This window comes from Microtus oregoni, unplaced genomic scaffold, assembly GCF_018167655.1.
Source record: "Microtus oregoni isolate MIOR12 unplaced genomic scaffold, Mior012 000098F_ref0000018, whole genome shotgun sequence".
Taxonomy (NCBI): Eukaryota; Metazoa; Chordata; class Mammalia; order Rodentia; family Cricetidae; genus Microtus; species Microtus oregoni.
In genome coordinates, this window is record NW_024544711.1 from 2310959 (window position 1) to 2332738 (window position 21780).

Below are 21780 nucleotides of genomic sequence, written 5' to 3' on the forward strand. Positions count from 1 at the left end.
TCAAGGTGTCCTGTCTATGGGCCAGAGGTGAGAGAAGAGGCAGCTGTGGACTGCCTAGCACAGCCCTGCCACCTTCTTTCTGCGGCATTGGCATTGTGCTCTTTCCTGCTCTTTCCTTTCCTAGGTCACAACCTTTGTCAGATCCAAGCTGAAACAGGACCAGGACAAGTCAGGGAATTGGGAGGAAGATGGGGAGGAGAGGATTGGTGGGGGAGGATTAAGAGACATTAGGCAGTTAGGGTCTTTGGTAGGTGGGGAAACCCACATGGAAGAAGGTTGGAAAGAGAGGGGTTTCCCTGGGAGCCACTAAAGAGCATGAGCACCTGAAATGGGCCGGAAATGGAGGGGCAACTCTGGGTTCACCTTCTTGGTATTGAAGGAGGCTGAGATCGCTGACAGGCACTGCGCCCCTGCAATAGGCAGTCCTTCCTCTATGTGCCCTGCAGCACAGAGCCATCTGATGCAGCACACAGAATGGATCAGATGCCCCAGGTACCTTCTGAAGCTGAAGCAAGGCAGAGCAGTGGGCAGGTGGCAACAGCCTGGCTCTTTGTGTGTCTGGAGAGTGAAGGTCTTACCCCGCAGGGAGGTCAGCTGGGGGTGGGTGGAGTTCCCTGCCCTACCTGACTTGGGGTTTGAAGGCAGAGACTGTGGGTTTCATTAATGTTAAGATTTCTCTAAAGAGTCACACTGATGTATGCAAATTTTAAGCAAATAAGGGTCCTTGTTGTCTGGGGGCAGTCGGGGGAGAGAAAACTAGGGAATGTCAAGAATGACCTTTGTGGAGAGGCCCTGAAAGTCCCAGTGGGCACACACAGACGCAAATGTGCACTCATCCCTGGGGCCTCTTCCTGCTCACAGGAGACCACGGAGAGGCCCCACTGGACCTCCACAGCCCTCAGGAGGTTGGCCTCCTAGTGGACAGAATGGGTGGGGCTTGTTAACAGCTCCAAGCCTCCCTACCTGAAGGGGACAGTCACTGGAAACCCAGATTTTTGGCTCTTCCTTATCCCCTTGTGTGATCCGTGCGCCTTGAGATGGAGGTAGCTATGAGCTGGCTTTGGGTGGTGGTGCTGGTATGGCTAAGTCTTAGGAGTGTGCTTAAGGGTGGGGGTTCCTTCTCTGCCCGCCCCACTGGTCCCACAGGGGTCATTCTTTGTCCCCTCCCTGATGCTGAGCCTCTGAAGCTCTTGCCTTGGTACCTGCTCTGACAGTTGCCAAGGACAACGCTCTCTGAGGCTGAATGGCCTGTGCTCTTCCGAGTCCTCCACCCAGGGCATCGGCAGCCAGCTGGTTCCCCTGCAGACCTGAGAAGCTTCTGGAAGGAAGTAGATGAGGCCCTTCCCTGGATGCAGCCCCCACCCCATTTCCTTCACCACCTTGTGAAATAGGAGTGGCTAGTTTGTCTCGTTTTGTGGATGGCCTGGAGGCTTAGGAAGGTGAGTGACCTTCCTGGGGTTACATGGCTTATGCGGAGCAGAGGTGGTCCCAAGGGTGCTCCTGGGTGGTCATGTTCCCCGTATAATCCTGGGTTCCTCCTGCCCTGGGGAGTAGGATGATGAAGTACTTAGGTGACCCAACTTGGGAAGGCTCCTGTATCTCTTGGATGACAGGGTGAGTCCGATCTTCTGACCTTGGGACTGGCAGAGGCAGAGACAGAGAAGGAGATGTGTGGTCTAGCGATACCCCCCAGAAACCCCCCTCACATTGGCCTACTGTCCATGCTGTCTGGGGCTTGATAGATTCCCGTGGAGCCCTGGAAGTGCTGGGATGTGGGCCAGTTTGAGCCCCAGGCTGGTGAGGGGCAGAGCTGACCAGGGTCTGTTCTCAGCATTTGCTCTATGCCAGCCAGCATTTTACACTGATTGTCACGCTTGGTGTCCTTGTATGTACATGTATACATAACATATATAACCCAGCCGTGTGCTAATAATTCTGTAAGCTGGAGAGTCTATCAGTACAGTAGGATTTGTGGGGAGGAGGGCATTGGGGCCTATGGGAGGGCTCAGGGTGGGTCCCAGGGGGCAGAGAGTAGGTCTATAAATTAGAACATTCCCTTTCTTTGCTAGGGAACTCTGGTGGAGTCTATGGGCAGGGGTCTGAGGTGGAAGGTTCTTGGGGTCTGGACAAGTTGCATTTGAAGCTTGCCTGGACCCAGCACTTCCAGAACTCCACAAGAATCCACCATGCCCCTGACACTATGGGCAGTAGCCACCTGTGAGGGGGAACTCTGGGTGGGCTGTGTGTGGGCTTCAGGGGTCTGTGACCCTCCCCAAACACACTGTTGTATAAGTACCACAGCTGATGGACGGTGCCCATGGAGCATCCACCACATCCCAGGCAGACTCTGAGTACTTTGCACAGGTGAGATTCCATCTGGGGCGGGCTTCCAACCCCATCAGGTGCTGAGCAAGGTCCTCAGCTTGGGAGTGTTCGGAATCCGATGCACGTGGGGAGGGAAGCCAGCGGTTCCTCTACCGGAGCTCCCCGGCACACTGGAGGCAAAACCAGAGAGCTTCCAGCTCTCATCCTTGGGACAGCTGTGGCCTCAACACCTCTACAGAACGTCCTCAGACCTTTCTGCATTCCTGGCCTGGGCTCAACACCCCAGAGACTTAGATTCTGCCTGTCCTGGGTAGTTCTCAGCCTCCTGGCACCTGTCATGGCTCTGCTTTATGCCCCATTTCCACCAGGTGGCCTATTCTCCCTCCACCAAGCCATCTGCTGTCACTGTGCGCAGCTATGGTTAGCAGAGGTGCCTCTCCTCCCCATTATCACCCCATCCTTAGTTCTGGGTTGTCCCTTTCCTGTCTCCAGACTCCACAGGTGGAAGGATTTCTACCCTGGGTGTCCAGTAATGTATGTCTAGCTGTCCTTGACTTTGTCCTTAGGTTTGAAGGCTTCTCATTCTACCTTGACATCCAGAGGAACTGTCTCCTTCCCTCTATGTGTGGGTCTGAGTATGTATGCACACGTGTACGAACTCACAAATGCCTGCTATGCACAGCTAAGCATACAGCGGTCTCACAGAGCAAGCCAGCCTGGAACCTGCCTGCCGGAAACACTTCTACACTGTCCTGGTGCTTCCCACAGCCTCTGGCTTGTGCCCCAGCATGGGGAGGACTATAGAATTGCCTAACCCTGTAGCAGCCTTGCTCTGAGCGTGTTCCTCAGGTGTTGCTAGGCTCTGCCAAAAGGGAGAGAATAATAATCCAAATTACTCAGCCAAAAATATTTATAAAGCACCGTATGTGCTGGGCATGGCCCGGGCTCTGGACTACTGAGCCCATGACAGGTCCCTGCCCTGAGTAGACTCACAGCCTAGTGTCAGGGAGGTGGCCAGGAAATAAACATACAGGGGCTTTGGGGAAGTTTCAGAGATGGCTCTCAGTCAAGTGATTGATGAGCAAGACTGAGGACCCCAGCTTGGATCTCCAGCATTGATATAAAAAGCTGGGTGTATCCTGGCGGTCATGATACATGCCTTTAATCCCAGCACTTGGGAGGCAGAGGCAGGTGGATCTCTGAGTTTGAGGCCAGCCTGGTCTACAGAGAGAGTTCCAGGACAGTCAGGACTATGCAGAGAAACCCTGTCTTGACAAACCCAAACTAAAACCAAACAGCACTACCACCAAACCTAATCCTCCCCCAAAAGCTAGGTGTAGTGGTGTGTTCCAGTAGCCCCTGCTGGGGAGGCTGAGACAGGAAGATCCCTGGGGCTCACTGGTCAGCTAGTCTAGGTTCAGTGAGAGACTGAACCATCAAAATAAGATGGAGAACAATTGAAGACACCCATGCTGACCTCTGGCTTCCACATACACATGCATACACGCACATGCACACACACACACACACACACACACACATGTGAACCTGCATATACATGTGCGTGCACACGCACACACATACACCCCCCACACACACCAGAAACTTAATTAATCAGAAAAGAAGAGTTTCTATTTTCCTTGACACTCCAAAGCTCAGTGAAGCATGACTGGGTAGTCAGACAGGGCAGGTAGGTGGAGGAGCTTTGAAGTGATCCTTGATTGGCAGGAAAGATAGTCACCGAATGATCCAGGGGAGCGACATTCTAGGCCAAGGGTACAGCTGGTGCAAAGGCCCTGAGGTGGGAATGAGCTTGGGGAGCAGAAAGAGGCCAGTGTGGCTGGGGAGGAGGCAGCAGAGTGAGCTCAGGCAGGGTCTTTTTAGGCCACACCGGGAGACCGGGTTTTCATTTAAGGGAGATAGGATTTGCTGGAGGGTTAGGAAGGAGGGAGGCATGCTGGGTTATTTATTTTTGCAGCATCCTCCAGCTGCCATCAGGGAAATGGGGAAGGGGACAGGGTTATCTGAGGAGCAGTTGACATCCGGAAAGTGTGTGGCTCTCCAGTCACTCCTGGCCCAGCGGGCTTCTACTATCATGATGGTCTCCATCTTCACTGGTGCTGAAAGGTCACTGAGCCCAAGGTCATCCCAAGGACTGTGGGTAGTGAAAGACTCCTGGAAAGGGGCTTGGATCAGGCTGTGGGCAGGCCACAGCGGGTCTTGAGTGCTGCCAGCTTGTCATTTGCAGGCGTCTCCCTGAGACAGATGCTCAGTGGCCCAGCTCCTCCTCTCTGCTCATGCCAGCAGGGCTGGAGGCAGGAGGAGCCACTGCTTTGGGCTGACTCTCTTGGCTGAGGTTCTGGGTCCTTGATTTCATGGGAGGGTTCAGCCTGCACACCTCATCTTTCTATCTGCAGAGGGAGCCTGCCCCCGATCTCAAGCCTCTCCTGTGCTGGAGAGCTGAGCTCAGCGGCTGCTAGCCCTGGGGACTTTGCTGTTCTGTGACTAGCCCCCACTTAGCACGCATGACCTTAGTGTCACCTCTCCGCTCTGGCTTCCCACAGGCGAGAGTGAGTCCCTGGTCACATCATGGTTCAGAGTGAGGACCTGGAACATTGCTTCACACCTTTTGCCTTGAAACATCCCCTCTGTGTATCCCTCCCAAGACTCAACTACTCTGGGCTCTCCTGGCCCCCAGCCCAGGCAAGCATTCTGGGCCCCTTGCCTAGAGTAGAGCTCAATGCCGCCCCTTGTCTGTTCAGCCCTGGAACTGAGGGCACAGGCCAGTGCCCAGTGCTGGCAGAAACTCCATCCTACTCGAAGCGTCAAGGGGACATGGCAAGGCAGTAGGTCTGGGATAACTTGAAGCAGTTTGCTAGTAAGGTTACCCAAGAAGTCCTTGATTTGTCCATACTCCTAGCTTTGGTCTTCTGTGGCTTGAACATCAGGTGGAGCCACTTACACCCTCAAGTGGCTTCAGGAAGATCAGACAGAACCTTAGCCAGAGGGGCTCCCTGCCCTGCTGGGCTCCACCTCTGTGCCTGGGTGCAGGAGTTTGAGACATCTGGCAGGATAGGGGGCTCAATGCCCTGCTGCCCTGGGTTGGTGAGGTAGTGGGGGACTGGAACCCAGGCAGCAGGCAACTGCCCCACTCCCTCTCTTCCCTTCTATGTTCCCCTTGGAGTCTCAGTTGAAGAGGTGACCTCCTGCCCTCCTCTGGGTGAGCCACTGGAGGGAACCAGTAGAAATAGCAACAGCGGCAGCAGGGATGTAGGACAGACTAGAACTCCCTTACTCAGCACTGAGCCCTAAGGGTCCCTGGTGTCCCAGCATCGAGGCCAGATAGCTTAGAGCTTGGTTTGAAGGTGTTTTAAATCTGTGGGCTTTGTGTGTGTATGTGTGTTTATGTGTGTATATGTGTGCGTGTTTGTGTGTATGTTTGTGTGTGTATGTGTGTGTGTTTGTATATATGTGTGTATTTGTGTGTGTGTTTGTACATGTGTATGTGTGTGTTTGTGTGCGTGTAAAATCTGAATTTAGAACTCTAGGTAGTCTATGTAGAGAGGCCCTGTATCAGAAAAACCAAAAAATATCCAAACTCTAGAGGCCACAGATCCCTCTCTTTCCAGTCATATTCTGCGCAGTGTTTGAAAACCCAGAGTTAATCTTAACTGGCTTATAGTAGCTGAGTTCCCTCAACGGCCCAATCCCCAGAGCTCGGAACTCATTTTCCTCTGTGGGCTCACATAAGTGCAAAGTCCTCCTGGAATTGACCTCTGTTTCCTGCAGGCCTGACCCAGTGACCTGAGGCAGGCCTGGCAGACTGAGTCCCCAGGTGAGACGCAGAATCAGGCAGACACCAGGGTTCATGCTCTTATCTCCCCTCTGCAGCTCGTTCTGCAGCGGCCCAGAAAGCTGGCCCCTCCCACTCCCCTCCAGCTCCTCCCTCTCCTCCTCCAGCCACCCCCCCCTCCAGCCCCTACCTCTCCTCCTCCAGCCACCCCCCCTCCAGCCCCTACCTCTCCTCCTCCAGCCTCTCCCGAGCCCAGATAGACCTTTCCAGAAGAAAGCAGGCTCTTGAGGGTCATCAAGGCTCCCAAGTGGAGCAGGGAAGTAACTCAAACCAGAAACAGGAAAGGTCCCGACACCTCCTCCGCGGCTTTCCAGGGTGCTGGGGCGGGACTGGCTGGAGCTTCTGGGGGAGGTCACTTGGGAGGGTAGCCTAGACTACAGGGGGCAGAGGTAGAGGGGAGAGAATGGGCGAGTGAGGCCACAGCCCATTGCACATTGCTTCTGCCTTCCTAGCTAGGATGACATTGGGCTGGAAGCCTCTGGAGGGTGGGCAGAGCAGAGTGTGGCTCTTCCTGCTTTGCTTTCCCTAGGGTGCTTCTCAGAGGTCTTCCTTGAGTTCTTCCTTAAGACTTGACAAACTCCTGTGGGAGCCCTCACGAAGAAGGGAGCCCCGGACCCCTTCTTCCTTTCTTCTGCCGTTGCCAGATGTTCGCGCTTGGCCTCAGTGCAGCCCTGCACCCGCCCAGCACCCTGGACAGCGGCTCCCCGTGGGCCCCCCTGTGGCTGACGGCAGTCTCCAGGCTTTCCTCTGGCCTCCCTGGAATGCTCCCTGTCAGCATCCAGCTGCACTTTGTGCATTTCCTGGACTTCTCTCTTAGTACCCCCTTTAGAAGCAACTCCCGGGTCAATTTCCTCCACTAGTTATAAATGCAGGATACTCTGTCCCTGCAGCCGGGGGCTGAGAACACGTGGAGAGGCACATGGCGGGCGAAGATCAGCCTGGGATTTGTCTCCTTTACTAGGAATATTACAGAGGGACCTTCAAGAGCTGTGGGACGCTTGCCCAGTTCCTCACTGCCTGGGTCTTCCTCAAGGGACTTTGGTGGATTCTGAGGGACACAACAGAGACCCTAAGAAGTAATAGAGAAGGTAGGATTTAGGGTACAAAGTCCCAGCCACGGGCAGGAGGAGAGCTGGGGGTAATCCTAGCTCATTCCTCAACTGAAAGTTACTAAGGAGATCACTATGGCCATCCTCCCACCTCTGACAGGCTGCCCCAGCACTGGTTTAATAGGACTTTAGATTCTCTGACTTCTGCCCTGTCTGGCTAACTCTGTCTTTCTCTCTCCATCTTCTGTCTAGGTTTTTGGAGCCCCAGGGCTGGCTGGGTCAGGTGGAAGCGTGACTGTCATGGATGAAGAAAAGCTCCCATGTGAACTGCGTGAGGAAGGAGGTGCTATTCAGGACCAGGGCCTGGAACCTGAAGGGGAACCTGGGGTTCAGAATGGAATGGAAGCCCAGGAAGGCCCAGGCAGCCACATCAGTCGTCCAGGCAGTGAGAAGACAGGCACCTTAGAGGGCGCCATAGAGCCCATGGGAGACGCAGATGTGGCCCTGCCTGGCCTTAGCCTCTCTCTCACCAATGGCCTGGCCTTGGGTCAAGATGGGAACATTCTGGAAGATTCCATAGAATCCAGGCCCTGGAGGGCTAGTGAACAAGCAGAGGAGGAGGATCTCTCCAGGAGTCTCTGTCCAGAAGCTGAAGATTCTCAGCTGGGGTGAGTGGGTACCCTGAATGGCCCCGACATTTCTAGCCTAGTGATATGACCTGGGGCTAGCCCCTTAGTCTCTCTGGGAGTCTGAGATTTCCTGGCCCCATTTTTAGCTTCTGAGTGTTTTGAGAAGTCAGAACCCTGCAGGGGATTTCAGAGGCAAGTCCCTCACCCCAGCACTTGGCCCCCACAACCATAATGAGTGAGGGGCTGCACTCTGCCTCCCCAGCTGATAGTGGAGTTTTAAGTTCACTCAAATCGTCCAGATGTGAAAGGCAGGTTATCCGGGCCTTTCTCCTACCTCAGGATGACCCCAGGGGTGCAGGTCTTGTTGCTCGTCCCTCCCAGGGAACTTTCCTGGCGCTTTGAATAAGTTGTACCAGGAACCATGTGTCTATCCCAGCCAGTGCAGTGACAGTCTGTTTCTTAGTAGAAGGTAGAGAAACTGGCCTTTGGGTACCATTGAACAAGGAGGCGGGGATGGGCAGGCAATGTCTAAAGGCCAGGAATTCTGGGAAGAACATACACAAGTCTTGTAGAGTGCGGCTGTAGGCCCGCCTGCCTGAATGGCAGGTGCACAGGGGTGTGTAAATATGTATAGGGGGGCATATGTGTAGCTCCAACCTTTTCATTGGGTGTGTGAGTATGCATGGGGGGTACATGTGTGTGTGTGTGTGTGTGTGTGTGCGCACATGCACGAATGTATGTGTGTCTAGATAGATATATTGGCATTTGCACAGGAAGTGTGTGAATATGCATGGGTTTTGCACACACGCAAGTGCGCATGTGTGTGTGGTCAGTTCCTAGAGATGGGGAGTGTGGTAGCTAGCCTTAGTATGGGGTACATCTAGGTAGGATGGTGACTCTGCTCTTGCCTTTTCTAGGCTGGACTGCTCCGGGGAGCCAGATGTGCGGGATGGCTTCAGCGCAACTTTTGAGAAGATTCTGGAGTCAGAGCTGTTGCGGGGTACCCAGTACAGCAGCCTGGACTCTTTGGATGTGCTCAGTCTCACTGATGAGAGCGACAGCTGTGTCAGCTTCGAGGCCCCCCTCACACCTCTCATCCAGCAACGGGCTCGAGACAGCCCTGAGCATGGGACTGGGCTGGGCACTGAGGGAGATCTGGGGGCAGCTGGTGGTGGTGATGGGGAGCTGGGCAGCCCCCTGCGGCGGTCCATTTCTAGCAGCCGCTCAGAGAATGTCCTGAGCCACCTGTCTCTCGCATCGGTGCCCAATGGGTTCCATGAAGATGGACCCGGGGGCTCGGGAGGGGACGATGAGGATGACGAGGACACGGACAAGTTGCTGAACTCTGCCAGGTGAGGAGGGTTGGGTGCTGGGGAGCCACCGAGCAGATAGAGGAACTGAGACTCAGAGGCGGCAAAGCATTCTGGGCATGACAGTGTCTACAATCCACAAGCCCTCGCAAGGTCACCTTGTCTGTCCTCAGCATGCAGACAGTCTGTCCAGTCTTGAGGGTGCGCTCTGCTCTTCCGTTCCAATAGCTCAGAGTAGGTCATATTGCTATGCTGAGGCACAGCCACTTCTGACTTTACTTGAGCCACTCTGGAAGTCTGAAGCCTCTTTGCCTCCTCTGCTTGCTCCCCTCCCCTCCAGTGGATTTTCAGAGGCCTGGGATCCCTCTTAGCCACATACAGAGCCTCTGATCCTCCTCCTTTCCATTTGCAGTGACACCAGCCTCAAGGATGGCCTGTCAGACTCGGACTCAGAGCTGAGCAGCTCCGAGGGACTGGAGCCTTGTGGCACAGACCCACTGGCCAATGGGTGCCAGGGGGTCAGCGAAGCCGCTCGCCGGCTAGCCCGCCGCCTCTACCACCTTGAGGGCTTCCAGCGCTGTGATGTGGCTCGGCAACTGGGCAAGAAGTGAGTGTGTCTCCCCAGCTCCTTTCCCAGACGAAGCAGACCCACTGTCTTCCCAGCCAGAAAAGGGTGCCGATGACTTCCTTCAGGGGTGGCTGGTGCCAGGAGCTCCCCCCAGGCTTTCAAGTACCTCCTCCTGTCACTGTCCTCATTCTTGACCTCGCCCTAAATCTGTTTCCTTTCTGGGCTGCTTGGGAGAAGGTGGCTGCTGTCAGGGAGGGGGTGGTGAAGGGCGGCCCCTCAGGGCTGGGGCGGGATGGGGGATGTGGTTATGGTGTCGTGAAGGGTAGTAGAGAGGACAGAATAAGTTGACAGGATTGGAGCTCTACCCAGTGGGGTCAGGTGGAAGGACCTGGGGTAAATGCCTGGGAACTGGAGGTAAAAAATGATGCCTGTCTTCATTAAGACAGCCTGTCTAATGGGGACCAGCTGAAGGGACTGGCCATCCAAAAGCACAGGGCATAACCATCAGACTGGGTGCAAAGGACACTAGGTAGGTAGAAGTTCTGAGGAAGATTGGGGACCCGGTGTGTGTGATGTGGATGGCATATTCTGAGTATGTTTGAACACAGTATGGCCCTTGCATTGTCCTTTCTATCCACAGGGACTCCATCACCCCAGCAAGGCTTGTGGGTGGGGGGAGTTGGCCTGTGCCACTCACAAGGCTAAGGAAGATAATCTGACCTGGCTCAGGCTTAGATCGGGCTTAAAGTCTTAGGAGGCTTTCTTGCACCCTCTGAAGCTTCCCTGTGTCTTCGGCAGTGGGTTTGAGCCCTTCCTGAAATCACAGCTCATGTACTCCTCTGGCAGGCTTTGAGAGGATGGGTCCTGCCGTGTTTCTATGGCGCTCTCTGCAGGCTCTTCCAGGAATTTCTGCTGTTCGCCCTTCCCATTCAAAAAGCGGTGTGTGTGTGTGTGTGTGTGTGTGTGTGTGTGTGTGTGTGTGTGAAATTTCCAACTTCTTATCTCCAACTCTGGGGTCTTTTGTCCTAGGTAGCTTCTGCCCCCTTCGTTTCTTAGCCTCATCCAGGTGGGTTCTTGCCACTCTGTGCCCGCTTTAGAAACCTCCCTTTCCAAGCACTGAGGGCTTAGGGTATTGGAAGCGGGTGGCTGCTACCCATTCGTCAGCAACATCAGCACAACTGCTTGCTTGTTTCTATTTCAAGTTTTTTATTATGAATATTTCGAACATATACAAAGCAGATAAGCAACACATCAAACTTTTCCTATGCCCGCTATGTGACTTCAGAGTGTTCTGAAGTCTCTTTGTGTAGCCCAGGTTTGTCACCAAGTCCCTCTGCCTCAACCTCCCAGATGCTGGGATCATGGGTGTGTACCAGCACACCCAGCTCTCAGCTTTGATCTTCTGTTATTCTTTCCTTGTCTATCGCACAGCCCCCCTCCCCCCATTTGTTGGAAGTATATTCATACACTTATCATTCAACTCACAAGTACTTAGGCTGTATCTCTAGCTGATAAATTTTTTTTTCTTTTTTGGATTTTCAAGACAGGGTTTCTCTGTAGCTTTTGGTTCCTGTCCTGGAACTAGCTCTTGTAGACCTGGCTGGCCTCGAACTCATAGAGATCCGCCTGCCTCTGCCTCCCCAGTGCTGGGATTACAGGTGTGCGCCACCACTGCCGGGCCTGACAAAAAATTTTTAAAGTATAATTCCATTATAACAGTTAACAAAATTCACAAAGATTCCTCATTATCTCCAACATTTGGTGTATTTTATTTTCTCTTAGTGTTTCAAAAACATTGACTTGGTCAGGCGTGGTGGTGCAGGCTTGTTATCCCAGCTCCTGGGAGCCTGAGGCAGGAGGGTCACAAGCTTAAGGCTTGCCTGGGCTACACAGTGAGTTCAACAACACTCTGGGAAACTTAGTGAGGCACTATCAGAAATATATAAGCTAAAAATAGGACTTGGCTGTAGCTCAGCATAGAGCACTTTGACTTATGTTCACGAGGCCCTGGGTTCAATCCTCCATACCACCACCAAAAAATATGAATAGATAAAAATTGTGTGCTGGAGTATGACTCACAGGTTACACTTGGTCCTCTTTTTCACAAGTGGCATTTTAATGCACAACCAGCCACTTTTCTCTTTTTCATTTCTTCTTCCTCTTCCCCATCTCTCCCCTGTCTGTCTGTCTCTGTCTGTGTGGTGCATGCATGTACATCTGTGTGTATGCATGCATGTACATATGGAAGCCAGAGGTTGGTCTGGAGTGTCTTCCTCTACTGCTTTGACATACTCTGTTCTGAGCCAGGCTCTCACTGAATCTGGAGCCCACAGACTGGCTAGGCTGCCCGGCCAGCAAACTGCAGGGGTCCTCTTGTCTCCACATCCTCAGTGATGAGATTACACATCCATGCCACCACGCTGGTTTCTGGATCCAAACTCTGGTCCCCGGCTGTAGGCAGGGTGTCTGTGTCTTGGCAGCTGCTCCCAAATATCCAGAGACTTATTCATTATAAATTATAAATGCCCAGTAGGTGGCTTAAGCTTGTCTTCAGCCAGCACTTACAACTTAAATCAACCCATTTCTAGTAATCTGTGTTCTGCCCCAAGGCTCGTTTACCTCACCTGTGAAGTTCCCATGTTGCTTCTGAGTCTGACTCATGACTCCTCAGACTCTGCCCTTCTTCCCAGCATTCTCTCTGCCCCAAAAGTTCCGCCTAACTGTGGGCCAATCAGCTAATTCACAATGAGAGCAACACATATTTAAACTGTACAAAGATTGTTCCACAGCACCCGGTTTGCAAGGCAAGCACATTAACGCTGAGGCCATCTTCCCAGGCCCCTCTCTTCCAAAGGGCCATGTACTGAAGGAACAGGGCCATTCATCCCAAAGAATTTCCCACATTTCGGATGTGGATAGAGTTATTTCACACATTCCTCTAGTTCCCATGATCCTGTCAATGGGAAGGAAAGCATCAGGCTTGATTAGAGCCATGTAGAAATCTCTTCAAATTCTCCAGGCTTCATGAAGAAGCATGGTCTTCCTCGGCCTCCAGGAGGGCACAGCCCCGCCCTCTGGTGTTGCTCGGCCCCCTTCACCGGCTCTCTCCTTGGTCTAGACCCTTAATGGGGCTGTTTTCAGAGCTCTGCCCTGGGCTTGCACATTAAAAGAAAATATTTTAAATTCATATGTATGGATGTGTGTGTTGTGCGATTGTAGGCTACATGTGTGCGGATGCACAAGGAAGCCAGAAGAAGGCGATAGAACCGCTGTGGCTGCATTGCAGGCAGTTGTGAGACACCTGCCGTGGGTGCTGGGAACCAGACTCACGGCCTCTGCAAGAGCAGTGAATACTCTTAACCACTGAGCTAAGGCTTCAACCCAGACTGACCTCAAGCTCAAGATGACCTTGAACACCTGGTCCTCTTGACTCCTGCGCTGGGGATTGAACCCAGGGCACTGTGCATGGTAGGCAGACACTCTGAGCTTCACCTCTAGTCCATCTGTACCTTTAAAAGTTTTACTCATTTATTTTGAGACATGGTCTCGGTATGTAGGCAGGTTGGTCTCAAGCTCCTGAGGTGACAGGTGAGCACTGCTACACAGAATCCCCTGCACTTCTTCTCCAAAGGGCTCAGATCTCACAATCCAAGCTTTCTCTAGCAAGGTTACTCCCTCAGGGATTGAGCCAGCCCTGTCCTTGTCATGAGCTCTGACCTCTCCACCTTCTCAGTCATTTCCTTTTCCTTTCTGGTGACCTCAGCATCCTAAATTTTCTCACTGTGGCTACCTTTCTTTCTGGTCCCATTCTGCCTATGTCTCCACTTCATAGGTACGGTGTTAGCTTCAAAGTCTGTATCCATGGCCTGCTCTTTCCTGTGACCTGAGGTCTGGCCCCTGCCTCCCCTCTTGTTGACCCTCCAGTGGCTTGATGTGACGTCATATCATCTCCTGTGCTGGAGGCACTTGGCATCACCTCACCCCTACTCCCTTCACTGAGCAGGCTCTTACCTGAGTTGGCTAAGACATCATCTCCTGAACTCCCACATCAAGGTTGATCTATCTGAGCTGAGAGACCAGAGGGGAGGCAACTCAGGATCTGAAGAGATCTGGGAGGCGGTTAAGGGTTCTCTGGGGCCCACTTCCCCAGTCAGTACCTGCCATCCTAGGACTTGGGCCCTGCTTCTAACTGACATGCGTGATGCTTTCTTGGCAGCAATGAGTTCAGCAGGCTGGTCGCTGGGGAGTATCTCAGTTTCTTCGACTTCTCAGGCCTCACGTTGGACAGAGCGCTCAGGTCAGTGGGGCTGGGCTGGGACAGTGGCCACAGGTGGTAGAACAGCACACCTGGATTGTCATTCCAGGTCTATCATGACTTGCTGCACAACTTTTACCCCTCTGGTGAAGCTGTAGGGAAGGGAAACTATGGGTAGCAAGTGTCCAACAACTCGGCAAATGCCAGCCAGTGTGATGGGTGCTCGGGAATTGAAGGTGGGCGTGTGGTCGTGGCTCTTAGGGCTTGCCTGTGTGGCGCACTTCCTGCCGGCCGGATGCCAGAGGTCTTCAGACACCTGGCCTGCTTTGATGGTAAAGGAGGGTCAGTTGAGGGCCTTAGGAAGAGGAGGGGTGGGATGGGTGGATGTAGCCCAGCGTCATCCAGAAAGATGTTAGGCCAGGCCTGAGGAGGCAAGGGTAACATCTCCGAGCTAAGGGCTGTGCCCACAATGTTGGATCCTCCTGTATGTCTCTTATACCCAAAACATTTTAAATATATTGCTTTTTCAAGACAGGATTTCTCTGTAGCTCTGTAGGGTGAGCCTGTCTTGGAACTAGCTCTTGTAGACCAGGCTGGCCTCGAACACACAGAGATCCGCCTGCCTCTGCCTCCCAAGTGCTGGGATTAAAGGCGTGCACCACCTCCGCCCTACCATTTTATAATTATTTTTAAGATTTATTTTTTTATGATGTATACAGTGTTCTGCCTGCATGTACACCTGCACACCAGAAGAGGGCACCAGATCTCATTACAGATGGTTGTGAGCCACCTGTAATGCAGTTGTTGGGAATTGAACTCAGGATCTCTGGAAGAGTAACCAGTTCTTTTAACCTCTGAGCCATCTCTCCAGTCCCCATCTCTTTTTAAAAATCAGTTTTTATTCTTTTTTCCTCTGTCTCGGTTGGGATATTTTCTGTTGAATTCCAATATACTTGCCCTTTTGCTATGTCTAAAGCATCACTGAAGCCAATGAACTGACTGAGGGACTGGGGGGACGGCTGTACATGGGTAGGAAGGGTAAGGACCACAGGTTAGACCACGGGAATCTGTGTAAATGCCTGTTATCTGCCTGTAATTCCAGTGTGTGGGAAGCAGGACAAAGGGTAACCCCGGAGCAGACTGGCTATCTAGGCTGGCCATATCAGCATGCTCTCTTGGTTCAAATGAGAGACACCCCCCCCTCAATATCCAAGGTAGAAAGCAACTAAGGAACACACTTGGTGTCAACCTCTGGCCTCTGTGTGCATGTGAACACACATGCATCTACACAAATTGAAGCACACACACCTCAGACATGCAAACATGCCAAAAACCTCATTAAGTTTTTAATTTAGTTACATTTTACATTTCTAGAATTTCCATCATATTTATGTTTTAAAATAAATTTAATTCTATGTGAGACTCCCCATCTTTTTACTAACTCATCTGAATTCCATGTATGTGTGGTTTTGTAGTGTATTTGTGATTTGTTTGCATGTGTATGTGTGTATACGTGTGTGCATGTGTGCACGTGTAGGAACACGTGTGTAGAGGCTGAGGTTGATGTCAGAGTCTTCCTCAATTGCTCTCCACCGTGTTATCTGAGGTAGAGTCTCTCAGAAGAAGTAGGGTCACGACCTACTCAGCATGCTAGCTTGTTCCAGGAGCACCCTCTCCCTGCTTTCTGATCGCTGGGATTGCAGCGGGTCGCTGGACAGGCGGATGTGTGTCCACCTGACAGCTACAGGTTCTAGGGATTTGAACTCCACACCTCAAGCTTGCGTGGCAACTGCTTTGTTCACTGAGCCGCCATCTCGCTAGTCCTCACCTTGTGTCTGTTTCTGTTTGCTGCTTGTTCTCTTGGGTTTCCAGCACCTATTCCATCTCTTAGTTTGCCCAGCCCTTCCTTTATAAGGCAATTGGAAAGGGACATGGGACACGGTTCCTCAGCCAGACTGACTCTGAACTTCAGCCTTGCACGGGGAGTCTGCTGTGTCATCGGGACTGCTCCCCTTGATGGTGATGAATCCTCATTTTACCACCTCCTTGCAGCAAAAATGCTCCCCTCCCCCGCCACAAATCCCTCTACTTCTGGAAGGCTTTCTGCTTAACTTCACAACTCCATAACTGTCATGCCTCCAGAGTCTGGCAACTGTGTGCTCCTGTGCTTACAGCCCCGCAAGACTCCAGATTTGTTTTTCCAGCCCCAAGAAAGGATACAATGTATTGCCTTTTGCCCAAGGGCTTTGTTGGCAATGCACCCAGGGAAAGGGTGGATGTCACTTGTCGATCTGCTCCATCTTGAGACTCCCCACCCCAGAAAAATGAAGAACAAATCACAGAGACTTGGGGTGGGGGAATGAGAATGGAGGGGTGGGCCTAGGGCTCAACTGATGGAGAGCAGGGGTCTAGGAAAGGCTAAAGAGGTGCATGCTGATGGGGGGGGGCTGGCAGTCTAGGATAAACTCATAACTGACTCCGAGGTGCCTGCTTCCAAAAGGGTGCTGCAGGAATGAGAGAGAAGGAGAGGGAAGGGGAAGGGAGAGAGAGAACCCAGAGGCCACCCTGAAGGGTTGGGGGGTTATTCTTGGCATGCAGAGGGTGTCCAGACCCAGGTACTGGGGTACAAAAACATGGGTCTTATGTGTGTTTGTGTGTGGGGAGTAGGTTTCTATTCCAGTGAGAAGATTGAATTAGGGGCTCTGAAATTCACTCAGCAACCTTGGATTACATTCTAGAACCTTCCTGAAGGCCTTCCCACTGATGGGGGAGACGCAGGAGCGAGAACGAGTCCTTACCCACTTCTCCCGCCGGTACTGCCAGTGTAACCCAGATGACAGCACATCAGAAGGTACAGCCCTTCCTGACCCACCTCCCCCATTCCTTGCCTGGCGGAGTCCTGGTCTTCCCACTCTCCGGCCACCTGTCACCTCTGTCCTGCAGGCAGGCCCAGGTGGGCCATCTGCTCTGGCAAACACTAGGTGCTCAATTAAGATTGAATGAGTAGTTGGGTGTGGTGACCCATACCTGAGATCCTGGGGACTGGTGGGAGGAGTCAGGAGGACTAGTTCAAGCTTGAGGTCAGCCTGGGCTACAGAGGGAGACCCTGCCTTAAAAAACAAAATAGTACAATGTCCAGTGAATATCCGATGACCTGCTGGACAGGAGAGCCCAGTGAGTCTTGCTCATTGTCATTCTGTTCCCAGTGCCTGTAGGTCCTTCCTGCACTCAGTCCTTTAGCATAGTCCTTGCTCCATGACTCTCTGTAAGGGAGGGGGAGTTCCATGCAGGTCACTCGCAGGGGCAGGACTTGCCACATGGATGGGCCTGAATCATGGGCACTGAGGGACTAAGTCTCTTATTGCTTTTTTAGGGACATGGCTTGGGTTCAGAGCCTTTCCTAGGTCTAAGGTACAAGGTAACTTTGTCTGCAAGGGGCAGACATCTAGGCTAGAGCCTCCCTAGAGTGGTTAGGGGTTCTGGGGAGTTAGGCATCACCCGGAGTGCTTGGGGGCAGATGTCTGGCTTCCTTAGGCTGGCGGGTGGGATACCCTGGGTGGGGATGAGTAGGTTCTCACTGAGAATCCCTTGTGTTCTGTGTAGATGGGATCCACACACTGACCTGTGCCCTGATGCTACTGAACACAGACCTGCATGGACATGTGAGTAGGGACTGTGGAGGGCAAATGTGCTCTCCCTGGCCCCTGTCATTGAGGGCCATCGGTAGCCCTCCCTCCTGCTGGAACCATTGATCAGGGACAGTGTTTTCTCCTGGCAGACCTAGGAACTGGCTGGCTACCTTGCTTCTAGATTTGACCCTGTCCTGGTTGTATCCACTGGTTCTGCCTGGGTCTGGCTCCTGAGAAGAGTGAGGATAGTTGAGGCTCATGGACATTTTCCTTTTTGATTTTTGAGACAGGATCTCTCTGTGTAGTAGCTCTGGCTGCCCTGGAACTCTCTCTGTAGACCAGGCTGGCCTCAGACTCAGAGATCCGCCTGCCTCTGCCTCCCGAGTGCTGGGATTAAAGGCGCGCGCCACCACTGCACCCGACTGAGGCACATGGGAATTTAAGACGTGGCAAGCTATCAGGACACATCTGAGGTGGAGCCCATGCCTTGCTCTACCATGGCTGTCTGCTCTTCCATCTCTCCTCTAACAGCCCAGATGTGGCCTTCCTGACATGTCAAGCCCCAGACAGCTGGTCTCTGCCAATCACATGGCAGGTGACTCCTAAGGGGGCTCCTCCTCACCCCTTCACTCTTGTCAGGCCAGTGAGTGGAAGGATAGGTGTGGGGTGCCCAGACCCCAGGCTGCCTCCAGGCTTCCCACGCTCACTAATCCCTTCTTCCTTCCTCTGTTGGCTACTGCTCTGGGCGCCCTGCCCTCCCTTCCTCAGGTGGTAAGTTCTGTTGTCAGAGTATGCATGCCGTGTGCTTAGCCCCGCCTCCATCCCCCCTCGTGTACTGTCACACCATCTGCCCCACCCAACCACTCTCTGGCCAGCACTCACTCAGGGGTGGTCAGAGCCCCTCCTGGGAGCCAGGCAGATCTTAGTAACTCAACGACAACAGGCCAGCATGTCTGGTTCCAGTGTAAACCAGAAAAGTCCAGGCGATATGGGGTCTAAGAAAAATCTGGGCTAGACAAGCTTCCCAGCCCATTCTTGCCTCCCTTGGGTAGCTATGGGATCCTAGGCAAGTCATGTTCCCCTTCAAGTCTCAGGTTCTGCATCTTCTCAGGCCAGTGATGATGCCCTCTAGTGTCTTGGGGAGAACCAAGAGTGGCAGCAGTCTATGTCAAGTGTCAGGGCCTGACCCTGGCAAGGGTTTTGCTGTGAACAATGCTATCACGTGCCCACTGGTATCTACTGCTACTCTTTTTTAAAAGAGAACTATTTATTTATTTACTTGGATATTTATTTATTTATTTATTTATTTATTTATTTATTTATTATGCATACAGTGTTCTGCCTGCATGTGTACTGCACCCCAGGAGAGGGCACCAGATCTCATTACAGATGGTTGTGAGTCACCATGTGGTTGCTGGGAATTGAACTCAGGACCTCTGGAAGAAGAGTCAGTGCTCTTACCTGCTGAGCCATCTTTCCAGCCCTCATTGCTACTCTTATAACTTGAGTGATGGACAACCTGTGGATATATCGTTGAGGCTGGCAGCAGCCAGAGTGGCTGAGGGAGAGGAGGGGTGGCCGGCTGGGTTTGCGGGCACATGTATATATATGATGTGTATTCTCCATGTATGGAAGTGGACTGAACACCCTGTACAAGTCAGCTCTTTCCCCGAGCTTGCTCCCTCTGTTCACAGTGTCATTAGCTACTTGAAAAGGAGTGCTAAGCACACTCCTCCACACTGTGCCCGTTCTCCGGGAGAGACCCCCAGACAGTGGGCCTTAGCTGGCCTGGACCCTTCAGCTGAGGAGGGAGCGGTGGTTGGATTGGGCCTTCACACTGTTGCAGACTCTGAGCAGTGGCTCCCCGGAAGCAGTGTTGCTCAGCAAGCGGAGGGGAGGGACACATGGGTTAGGCTTCTCTGTGTTTGCCCACAGCACAGCTGGTATGGCCTGGACCAAACCTCTTAACTCCCAAGCCTCTATTTGTTTCCCCATCTTGTAACCCCTGCCTGTGAGTCTCTCTCTTTTTGAAAAATGTATTATTTTATTTTGTGTGCTGTGGTGTTTTGCCTGCATGTACATGTGAGGGTGTCAGGTCTGGGTAGTGAAGCTCCTGGGGGGTGGAAGATCCCGGGGAAGATGCGGGCTTTGACTCCTGTCTTTAAGGCTTCCTTCCAGGTGAGCCATAAGCACAGGCTAGGATCGTTCTTACCTCAGTGCTGTACCAGACTTTCAGAGGAAAAGACTAGCTGCCCTGGGTCAAAAGTGGTTGCCAAGGGTCACCCTCTGAATCACCGCGGGTTAGCAGCTAATCCCAGCTTGCCTCCACTCTGGTCAAGGATGTGGGTTTAGGGAGATGTCCTGGCCTGAGAGAGCCAGGGTCCCAGTCATGAGATGGTGATGCGGAGAGACACCAAGGCCCAGAGCCAAGGGAGGTCCTGTTGATGAAAATGGGGGTGGGAAAAAGGAGACGCTGGGCATTTAGTGTTCCCAACCATACGCCTTCTCAGGCTGTGCCGTTTTCTGGGTCCCCTGTCCCTGTACACGTCTCTTTACCTGGTGGCTGTTTATAAATATTGCTTTAAAGCAAATAACTTCTTTGGTATGGCTTCTTTGTTCCCCCACACCTTGGCGAGTCTTGCTTTTTGGCCTAGAGAGAGATGGGCTGTAATGAAGGGTTTGACGTGGGGTGTGTTCTCTAGTGACTAGATGTCCCCCTATGGCAATGAGGTCATGTGTACACTCGTTGATTAGTCCCATTGTGGTGAAATACAGTAGCAGGAGCTGTTTCAACCACTTAACGCAGATGGCAGTGAGTGCATGCCCGGTGGTGTGCACCCACTACTGACGCATTCCAGAACTTTCCCTCACTCTCAGATCAGCCTCAAAACCACCAGCAGTCCCACCTCCTCACCTCTCCCCAGTCCCCGGTGGATTTGCTTGCCCCTGCCTGGGTCTGTCTCCTGTAGACAGTTCACCTGGCCTCCCGTGTCAGCTTTATTTCGCTTGACATAACGTTTTCAAGGCTGGTTCATGTTATAGCGTGTGTCAGTACTTTATTCTTGTTTAGGGATAAATGGTGTTTCATTGCATGGGTAGGTGTTTCATTTATGGATATGCATGTGGGTATGAAAATTGGTGTGTAAGTTTTAGTTTGTACACCTGTTCTCAAATTTTTGTTGTTGAGACAGGGTTTCATTATGTTGCCCTGGCTGGCCCGGAACTTGCTATGTAGATCAGGTTGGACTCAAACTTACAGAGTTTTAAACTGCCTGCCTCTGCCTTCTGAGTGCTGGAATTAGGGACACATGCTACCACACCTGCCTCAATTCTTTTTTTAATTATTAAAAAAAAAAATCTGTGTGTGCGTATGTTGGGTACATGTGGAGGTCAGAGGTCACCTTGCAGGAATTGGTTCTCTTCTTCCTCTATGTGGGTCTCCTAGGGTTGGAACTAAAATGAACAGGTTTGGCAGCACCTTCACCTGCTGAGTCATTTTGCTGGTCCTTAGTTTTTCATTTCTTTTGGGTATATGCTCAAGGCAGACTTGCTGAATTATATATTTTTATATTTGAAGGTCTGGCACATTGGCTAAGTAATTTCTATCCCTCCAGAAATACATAAGGATTCCAGTTGTCAACAGCATTAACCTTTCTTACCATGTTGAAGATACTTTTGACATCTTGGTGGATATCAAATACTTCTTCAGTTTTTCAGTCTGACTTTGGTGCTGCGGAGTGAGTCCAGGCTCTTGAACATGCCCGGTGAGAGCTCCACCTCTGAGCAGCAATGGCAGCCCTGCTGAGGTTGTGATTCACCTGGCTATAGTACTGAGTTGCTTCCCATGTGTCCGATGGCTGTTTGTGTGTGTTCTCTGGAATGTCTGCTCAGGTCCTTTGTCCACTTTATTTATCTATTCTCTTACTCTATATCATTGGCTGGGTACAAACTCACAGCTCTTTTGACCCAAACTTTGAAAGTGCTGGCCGATGGGCAAGCACCGGGCCTGGCTCCTGTGTTCAGTTTAAATGGCTGTTTTTTGAAGGCGTAAGTCATAAACAATGCCACACCAGTTTGGAATTATGATTAATAGGGTGGTATTTATTTAAAGGGGAAAAAACTTACAGATCACCGTCAGCCCTCTGCGCAACCAGGAAGGGAG

General features: G+C 52.1%; 1 protein-coding gene across 3 annotated transcripts in view; it reads left to right on the plus strand.

Moving 5' to 3' along the window:
• Positions 1-21780, plus strand: part of LOC121442979 (PH and SEC7 domain-containing protein 2) — a 137604-nt gene that overhangs the window by 78514 nt on the left and 37310 nt on the right. Inside the window, exons 1-7 of one of the 3 annotated variants that reach the window (XM_041644632.1) lie at positions 7147-7266; positions 7480-7895; positions 8774-9208; positions 9579-9773; positions 13951-14031; positions 16728-16840; positions 17593-17653. In XM_041644632.1, coding sequence (XP_041500566.1) covers positions 7528-7895; positions 8774-9208; positions 9579-9773; positions 13951-14031; positions 16728-16840; positions 17593-17653 — 1253 coding nt within the window. In that variant the 5' untranslated portion in view covers positions 7147-7266; positions 7480-7527. Of the gene's footprint in view, positions 1-7146; positions 7267-7479; positions 7896-8773; positions 9209-9578; positions 9774-13950; positions 14032-16727; positions 16841-17592; positions 17654-21780 lie in introns of those variants that run through there. The other 2 variants (XM_041644631.1, XM_041644633.1) reach the window with 2 other exon arrangements.